At 38.7% G+C, this 10,065-nt stretch overlaps 1 protein-coding gene across 1 annotated transcript; it reads right to left on the bottom strand.

Moving 5' to 3' along the window:
* Window positions 1-757: 757 nt before the first annotated feature.
* On the bottom strand, window positions 758-1,780 carry LOC110792321 (uncharacterized serine-rich protein C215.13-like). The gene has a single exon (XM_021997133.2). It carries the CDS (start codon window positions 1,688-1,690, stop codon window positions 1,100-1,102), a length of 591 nt encoding a protein of 196 aa, XP_021852825.1. The 5' UTR covers window positions 1,691-1,780; the 3' UTR covers window positions 758-1,099.
* Window positions 1,781-10,065: the final 8,285 nt, after the last annotated feature.

The following is a 10,065-nucleotide window of genomic DNA, read 5'->3' as shown; positions in this document are numbered from 1 at the left end:
GTATATTATGGGACGGAGGGAGTACTATTTAAAGTTAATCAAGTTTCAATCATATCTTATAAGGTCAATAAGCTTCGATCTATCTTATAAAGTCAACCAAGTCTTATAATGGTTGTGTTCTCTTCAGTGGTAATCAAGTTTGACATACGGATTACCCAACAAGTTCTAACTAAGTGATATACTCATATCAGGTCAATTAAATTTAATCAATTCCAATAAGTTAAGTTTAGATAAGATTAATATAGATAATTATATTCATGAATGATTTATGATTCCAGCTGTGTGGTGGGGTTACTTGCACTTCAAATCAAATCATCTAGATCTATATCACAAGGTGATATGGTCCACTCACAACTGCACAAGTTTAATTTGATCCTTAATAATACCAATCTCCTTTAGTGGGGAAGACTTAACTATCAACCCAACCATTATTTTTGTGTCCCATTTTTGTCCAAAAGTCTATTGTAATGTACACACTACACAGTCCAACAATTTCCTCCTCCACTACCATAATTCCATCCTGTCAATCTGTCATCCATAAACAACTCCCCAATAATAGACTCATCAAAATATTCCCTGTTCTCGCATAAAAAAAAAAAAAAAAAGGTTAGAAATAAATAAATAAACCAAAATAAATAAATACCTGACGTAACGAAGCAGACGAATAACACCAACTCAAACGGCGAAGTTCAACGGAACGGACGAACAAACGGAACGGACGAAATAAACGTCGTCACTCAGATCACATCCAAATCAATTAACGACGGCGTAATAGCACCATTGCTGACTTAACCAAATTTATCAATCGATGATTGAATCTGATTGAATATGTCAAATTTGAAGTTATTTGCGCTAAATTAAAGGAGTCCTTGTTCTACTGTCCCCAAATTCTTGATGATTATTTCATAATTCGATCATACTGTAATTATACTGTCATTATACCATACTATATACACAGATTTTCTCAATTTGTTCAATGTCCGTCTTGAATTTTTCTTCTGGCGTAATCTTCGACCGCCGGAATCACAAATTCTTCAATCACAGAGAAAATTCCCCCAATTTTTTCAAAAATATATAAAACCCTAACTCACTGCGAATTTCAATTTGTCGACACCATTGATAACCTGCTTTTTCTCGGCTGAAAATCGCCTCTTCTCTTCTGCTGATGCGAAGAAGGACGAATCAAAGAAGCCAAAGCTCGTCTCACCAAATCACCTTCAACAGTTCCGATTCTTACAAGCGAGTTCGTCATCGCGGACCGTCGAGCATAAAGCCGGTTCGACTGGTACGGCTGAACCGAAACATTCCGGTTCGGAGAATTTTTGTGAAGGCTACACCGAAAAGAACCGGGATGATTTGTCGGCGAACACATACAGCTCTTCTTCTGACCTGTTGTCGCCGTTGCCGGTTGACGTCGCACCGATTGAGTTGAAATCGAACGGCTCGGTGAAATTGAACCGGAATTGAATCGGACTGCTGCGGACGGCGATGAGGCGGTGGAGTACATGTTTACGCGTGTGGGAGAAGCTGAGCGTTGAAGGAAGCTTCGAGAGGTGAAACTGCTGGAAGATGAAGAAGCGAAGCCTGAAGAAGACGACAACGTATTGGAACCTCCATAGAATCTTCCAGCAGGAGATTGAGACCTTAGGACTGGTCCGCTTGACTTTCTTGCAGCAGAAGAAGCCGCCATCTTTTCTGGGTTTTAAAGAGAAAAAGTGTTTTTCAATTTAGAAAGTGGAAGAAGAGGAAGAGAGAGAAATTTTGTAAAGCCGCGGTTCGCTAGCTGATTTGGCAAACTTTGCTTTACTCAAGCCATCTATTTATAGGAGGATTGAGGGGTTTTTTCTTTTTATTTTAAACGAAATATGGGTTATAATTACTTAATTAGTTAGACCCAAGCACCTAACTAGAGGAGGGAGGCTACATCGCTGGTAACCAGCGATGTATCTGCCCCATACCCAACAAAAAAAAAAGTGAAAAAAAAAAATTGCAATGATGGCCCACCCCTTAAATAAATGGTAAAAATGTTGCGAACTTGCTATATATTGTCAAAGGTTAGATAAATACTGTCATTATTGTGTATATACTGTCATTGTTGTATTAAAATTTGTCATAATCATCCAAAAAGAAGAAAACGAAATGAAACAAAAATAGTAAAGGGACCACTTAAATGACTGGATAAACGTGTTACATATACTCTCTGTCATAATCATCCAAAAAGAAGAAAACGAAATGAAACAAAAATAGTAAAGGGACCACTTAAATGACTGGATAAACGTGTTACATATACTATGTCATTGTTTGTATAAATATTGTCATTGTTGTATTGAATACTGTCATTGTTATATTGAATATTGTCATTTATTTTCGATACTTAGTACTTTGTTTGACTTTTCAACTAATTAAGTGAAAAGACGATTTTACCCCTGTATATGGGCAAAAAAGCCGCTGGTAACCAGCGATGTAGCCTCCCTCTAACTAGAGTCAGCTAAGGGGTGGGCTAAGGAGGGGATTCAGGAATAGGATTTTTTTTTTTATTTCCAGCAATTACAAACATGGTACAAAAAATATAAAACAAATTCACTCATTACTTTCAGCCTACGACTGTTTCACGGGAGGCACAACCAACATTACTAAGACATTCCATAATATAAGACTCAACCCTACTAGAGGACATCAAACATGACTTGATACTATTAGGATACACCATAGAAATGGATGATGTACTAACTCTGGTGAACTGCCAACAAGATTCCCCTTCATACCTACGGACCTGCAAGCAGAGACAGTGTGAGTACATGACAAAGTCTTGTTTGCCTTCACTAAATGTACATTATTGGTTTTCTTTACACAACTTCGAGCTACCTTTTCCCTTCTTCTAGCACTATGAGAACCCTTCTAACTTTGCCTATGACTGACAGATGACGAGAAACATGTAACTTCTGACCTGCACATACCACCTTCTTGACGCTGACTAGTCATGACCTTATCTGAAAAGTTTTTCGTAACCTCACTATGCTCTTCACTCTCCTTAGATTCAGGAAATCCGACTCCCATCTCCAAATCATCATTGTCTTAGTCCAGTAAAGGCTTAGGGTAGACAGTATCAACTATGGTTGAAAGGGGAGAATCAACTAAATTCTTTTCTTGGCTTTCACTTGACTTCTCTGAGTGCCTCCTTGGTCTAGGCACAACTCAGATAACCATAGGTGACTCAAGCCTAGAGTTATAGTAATGGATCGATTTCCTTTGCTTTAGCAACATATAGTCCTTTTGTGAAATGGTAAGTGAGGAGCCTGGCCTTCTTCGTTTAACAAATCGATACTTAGGCTCTGTCACATTTGAGCTTTCAAAACTATTAATGCTCTCACAATCTTCAATCATCTCATTATTCACCATTTCTGCATCCTTATCCATTTGATTGTTTTCAACACCACTAGAACAATCCTGCAAACACATGTCTTCCATTACAATGCATACTCTTACATTTTTATTCCTACCCAAGTTAAACTCACACTTTCCTTCACTCTTGTCCTTGATGGATTTCTCCTGTAAAAATTGATCATGCTCATTTTTTAACCCCTCAACCAAACTTCTCTTTACCCTCTTCTGAAGATAGGGTAAGCCAAATCCTAGTCCTAAAGGGAGATAATATCATGGACATGGTCCTTCTGCTCCTTAACCATGTGAGAATGTTTAATCTTCTCAAGCTTTCTAGCTACTTCTCGATTAGAAGGATCAATCTCAGAGGCCAATAACAAATCTAATAAGAAAAGTCACTTTTACCCATTTCTGCATAGGCTCTTCTGTATAGAGCTTTAACGTTATTAGGATTGAAATCCAAGATTTTGGAGCAAATAAGACCAACTTGCTCATATTCATTTTTCTTGCAAAAACAGGTTGCTGAATTTAGCAGGATGCAAATAGCCAGGTCATATAAATTACTTGTATGTTCTTTGTAATAACCCGTATTTTTAAGTAATTATAAATATATTTAATTATATTTATAAATCATTTTATAAATTTTATAAATTAAAGTTGTATTTAAATATTTATTTAAATGTAATTAAAAGTATTTATTATTTTTAATTGGAGATAAAATGATATTTAATTTTAATTTGGGAATTCAAATTGGATTATGAAAAGTAAAACGATTTTAAACTATTCTAACCTAGTTCAATCCAAGTTCAATTCCAAATGAATTTATGCACGCCAAGTTCGTGTTTAATGAAGCCCGAAGGGAATCCAAAAGCTTAGCCAATCTTGGAATTTTTTTAGCCTATAAATATAGGTGATCATCACAAAATTCCTCACTAATATTCACTAAACACAAAAGCAATTCTCTCTTTTTTGTCAAACTTCTGTTTGGCCTTATTACTCCTGCCTAAGTTCGTTCTCTGACCAAAATTCCTTCTTCACAGTTGTATATCTTGAAAAATTATTGAATTTTGCTTCATGAATTTATTGATTTCGAGTTATATATTAGGAGTTATGCTGTTTTAAATCCTGCAACACTATTTCCTTTTCTCTCCTCTCCATTGGCCGTGAGCCACAACAGCAGCCAGTGCCGCCGCTCTTCTTGCTCTGTGCACGACCGTGCACCGTCCTCTCCATCATCCTTTCCGTGCCCCTTTATTGTTGGTCGGTCGGTGTGTTTTCGTTCCTCCTATCTATTTTAAATTATCAATGTAATTTTAATACATTGTTTTGAGAATATTATTGTTGATGATTAAACTTATGATTTTTATGGATGATTGTTGGTAATTTAAAGTATTTAAAGGAGTGTTAATTTTAACATTTTTTTAAAATATTAAAGCATGAATTTTTATGAGTTTTAAGGGTTTTAATTATACTAGGATCAGACCGTGCACTATCGCGCGCGGATGCCCACCATAAAAAACGATGAATTTTTTCGTTTCCAGTCAATCTGTACAAAAGTCACCATGCTTTAGATTTAAGATGAACATCTCGTGAGTAGTTCAGAACACATAAACGTAAAAATACTCAATATCCTCAACTACCAATTCCTCTCATACTACTGGTAGTGTGAACTAATTTTCCTACTTTGCTAATCTAATACCAAGTACGTTATAATTTACTATACAAAAATACACAACTGGAAATTATCGGACTCTTTGCCAATTATCATTGATCATTCAAACATCCCTTCATCTGATATGCCGGGTAATTCTGTTCCATTTACATGAGGTTAGCTAGAAAAATCAGCACCCAAGTCACTTAGAATATTGTAGTCAAAAGTATATGGGTCAGTTTATGTAATAAAGGAGATAGTAATTCAAGATAGTACCTCATTTTAAGACCTGAATCATCTCCTGAACTCTTAGTTATCACACCTGGTCCAAATGCAATGAGTTCTCTTGTTTAATGAGAAGAAAATGGAAGTACAAACTTGACTGCATAGGGTTTTTGGCTGCAGCAAAAGACATGGGAGGACTGTATTACTGATGGGGAGAAGTAGTAGAAGAGAACTGGTAGAAGCCATGATGGGGGTAATGTGTGCCTTAGGGCTGTGTCGCAGCAGTTGCATAAGCGGTAGTTGCTGCAGCATTTCCCCCGATAGCATTCACTTGACCCCCATACTACAATTGATAAGGATATAAGTAGTTGATCATGCCTCCTACAGTTGCCCCGACTGCTCCATATAACTGGTTGTTGGCTACCCTCCTCCATGCACTCTATAGTAACCCTGGACATTTAAGAGTGCATATAGAAATTATTAAGAGTGCATATAGAAATTAGTATTGCTATTGAAATTTAATCGCTGAATTAATTTCCATTTAGCACATTCTGTTTTGGGATGCACGTCTAGATAAAAGTTGTCATATTTCCTAAAATTGTAATGGATTATGGTTGGTTTTTCCAAGCAATGACTCCCACATCGAATGCATTTGAGAGAGATAAATGCTATGAATGAATTTGCTGCGACTGTTCTTATGGTTTAGTTTCACTTATAAGTCTCTTTTTCTAAGGAACACTTATAGATTGATTTCAAACCTTTGATTTCTCGGATGGCCCGGAGCCCTACTCATCTTGCTAGCTTATGAATTCTCAAAAAGATAACTATCCTCGACAAACAAGATAAATAAAATGAAAATTGTAGACACCTAATTTGTGTCTCCCCATTGGGATGATGACGATACCATTATCTTTATTAGGTAATTGGAGCAACTCCGTGCGGAAATTCCAATTGCTAAAAGCATGTCCAAAATCCAAGAGTCACAATCCAATCCCCGAGGTCGTTCCCCTACCGGAACTCGGTACAAAATACAATTTTCAAAAACCAATTTCAAAATCCAAGTACAATCTCATCTAGTAGATCATTCCATTGGTTTTACTAAGCCTTTTCCCCTCAAAATCATATAAGGCAAGTCAAATTCGGGCGCATACCCACAAAACCGAGCAAGCCGGGCCTCGTCCCGTAAAACCGAAATTCAAAACCCGAAACGGCTTGTTTTTAGATGCAAAATCAAGTCTTAACCCCCAAGAAAACACTACGTGCCAAGCATCGTACTATTCGTACGAAGGTACATCAATACAAGACAAATCAAGGACGGAGCCCGCGTCCTTGTTTTGGCAGCACTCACGCCACGTCACCAGCGCTGGGCGCTGCTTTGGCGTGCTGCGTTGTCAATGGCTGGCGTTCAGCAGACATTCCTCCTATAAAAGCCCCCTAAATTCCAGCATTAAGGGGAGGAAAATTCAAGACATAACGCCGTAATACAAAAATTGCACCTCAATATTCAATACAAAATCCTCCAAAAAGTACCATACAATCTTCAAGCTTTAAGCAATTGGGAGTTATAATCGGAAAGCTTGCCTAAACCTAACTAGGTAATTCCGAATCCCAACCTTAATCTATTCAATGCTGTCTTGATTTTCTATTTTCAAAATGATTAGTAAGTTGGCATTTTTACTCTTAAAAATGTCACTTGTAACAATCATACATCTTTTCAAAATCCAAACTTTTCAAAATACAAAAATGCAAACTTTCAAGATTCAAGGATGTTCAAAGTTGTTTGTAATCACTTATTTGAACTAGAATCATTTTCAAGCATGGAGTAATCGAAGATGATGCCTTTCTAACTTTTAAAGGTTTATTCTTTGAGATTCAAGACTCCATTTTTCAATATACAAGTTCAAGTTTTCAAATTTCAAAATCCAGCAATGTTTATGGTTGCTCATGACTACTTCCCTAAACTAGGATCCTTTCAAAGCAAGAGCATATCAAAGATCTACATTTTCAACATTAAAAGGCCCGATCTTTGAGATTCAAATCTCTTGATTTCAATATTTCAAGTTCAAGTTCAATATTTCAAGTTCAAGTTCAAGTATTTCAAGTTCACTATTTCAAGTTTCAAGCTTTCAAGTTTGATGTGGCCTAAAAGAACGCCACTTGGCTGTACCATTAAAGCCCAGAAAGAAGGCCCAAAAGCCCATTAGCGGGCAAATCTCAAACTCGCAGGGCCAAGGTCCATTAGTGGGTCGTGGGACCCACCTACTTAAGAAGGAGCCCATTCTGCTATTCCCCAAAGAATAAGGCCCAAACGCTTAAGATGCCCACTTGGTCTAAACCAAGCCTCCAAAACTTAGCAGGACACATGTCCTGATCTTGCATAACACCCAATCATGCAGGACCAGTTCCTGAGAAACCCTAGCACTATAAATAGTGCAGATCCCTAGGTAAAAGGCAATCAATTCATTCCCACCAACCTAAGAACTATCTTTGCTCTGCCTTCTCTCTACAAATTACTTATCTCTCTAGCTTATACTTACTTAAGCATCGGAGGGAATATTCCTACGGGAATATTCTTGTTTTGCAGGTTGCCAGAAGTTCGTGCCAGGTCATACTTGATACCTCCGAGGAACGCGTGCCACGTCAGCACCGTAAAAGATCCCACAACATTTCAGGTTGCCAGAAGTTCGTGCCAGGTCATACTTGATACCTCCGAGGAACGCGTGCCACGTCAGCACCGTAAAAGATCCCACAACAAAGTTCAAGTCCTATATGCAAAATCTAGGATACTTTGGGATGAACAACTTCTCCCAAGTTGAGATTTTTGGCTTTGAATTCGTGTCGAGCGCACTTATTTTTAAGTAGCCGTTTGCCGTTCGGATCTCATGTGCCCAAGTACAAATTTCAATATTGCAATTTCAATTATGCACCTTTCAATTCCGCAATTTCAATTCCGCACCTTTCAATTCCGCACTTTCAATAACGCATTTCAATAACGCATTTCAATTCCGCAACTTTACTTGCCTAGTCCTTCTAGGCAATGTGGACCTACTCCCTAGTCCATCTCTAGGGGGTCTTGTATTTACTAATTCCGCATTTATTTACTATTGTGATGTTGCTTTATTTGCTTTATTGCTTTCATCAACGCACATGCTAAATATAACAAAATGCAAGGTTACATCACGCTTAACAAAGATAATTTCTTGGACAAACCGATCTTAGGTTCCCTTAAATTAACTTTAAAGCAAAGTGACCACCATACAAAGTAGAAATTCAATTTGTCCTAAATTCAAACCCACATAGTCTAAACTAGGGTATTTTCGAAAATGTTGTGTCACGCACTTGAATTATTTCTAAAGCTCGCGGAATAAGCATCTCGTTCCCTTGCCCGGATCTCACCCATCCGTTTCGAAGATTCAAGTCTTATCCTAATAGAGTCATTTACGGTCTTTCCAAACAAGACCCTAAAGAATGTTTGGTGGCGACTCCTACAAAGTACAAAAATACGAAGGTTTCTAAAACAACCGCCCCCCGTAGGGGAAAACTCTCCTAAAACACCCCCTACAATTCTGGCGACTCCGCTAGGGAATTCCTGATTTCAACTTCGAAAATACGAGCAGACTTTGAGCATCAAGCCACTGATCTGCTTAAGTTCTGGATGCCAGCACTGGCGCCAGGCGCAGCCTCCTGCGCCCAACGCCACTGTCTGCATCCAGCACAGTGGCTCACAGTGGCTTGCTTTCCATATTTTGCTCGAGTTTTCAAGTGGGAGTCAGTCTGTTTCTGTACTTTGAAAGACGCTCCCAAACCTTGAGAATGAATGTCGAAAAACGAGCTTTTCAAATACAACATTCAAGTACGATTTCAATTTTCAATTTCTAGGCATTTCATGCATTTTTCGAAAACCATATTTGTGCAAAATGAATTTCTAACTTTGCCCAAACGGATGTGTTCTACATTCGGGCTAGCCCCGGGGGCAACGAAATGGTGACTCTCCATACGGTTCCCGATCAAAGTGTGTGACCATTTCTGCGCCTACCGAAACTTGGCATTTACTTGACATTCCCGATGTCAAGTATGGAGGCCACACGTCCCGTAGGCGGATGTGCAAGTTGTCGCCGAATCCGTCTCTTAGTCAAGTACCTTTTGACACCCAAAGCCGACCACTTGCATCATACAAAACTTAGACCGACCTTAGGTTGAGAACTTTGCATGTCGCATTCATATTCATGACTAGTGTGACAACGTGCTACTTGTGCATTGTGTGGGCGTCTTTGCACGCGTGAATAGTTCTTTGTGGTGTGCCCGCACTCGTGGTGAAACTCACACCAAAGTGACTTGTCTCGCTTTGCTTCAGGCGTACGGATTGCAGGTGGCTTAGGGAGGATGTCTTTTACTTTGAGATCAAGGTAAATCTCCCGCCTATTGCGGTTATACCTCGGATCCTCACCATGATCGTCAACCATAACTGACTTTTTGAGGGAGGGCTGAGTTTGGTCGTGGCTGCCGTTTTCCTTCTTCTTCTTGTCAGATTTGGAGGTCTCTCCCCAATTGGGGTTTTGTTTTTGCCTTGTTCCACACTCACCACCCCAATTGATCTTACAAATATCTATGGCTTGAATGTGCATCTGGGCCTTCTCCATTGCTTCTTCAAGGTTGGACACCCCAGACTTGATTAGCTCAAATTTGAAGTCATCTGGTTGAAGCCCCGCTAAGAGGGCTGCGAACTTGGTCTCATCTGAGATTGTGTATTTTTACGACTTCTTCATTGAATCTCTTGATGTAGTTGCGAAGGGTCTTTGTCTCTCCCT

Source organism: Spinacia oleracea, chromosome 2 (genome assembly GCF_020520425.1).
Source record: "Spinacia oleracea cultivar Varoflay chromosome 2, BTI_SOV_V1, whole genome shotgun sequence".
Taxonomy (NCBI): domain Eukaryota; kingdom Viridiplantae; phylum Streptophyta; class Magnoliopsida; order Caryophyllales; family Amaranthaceae; genus Spinacia; species Spinacia oleracea.
Note: the sequence above shows the minus strand (reverse complement) of the source record. Positions and strands in the feature narration are given on the sequence as shown.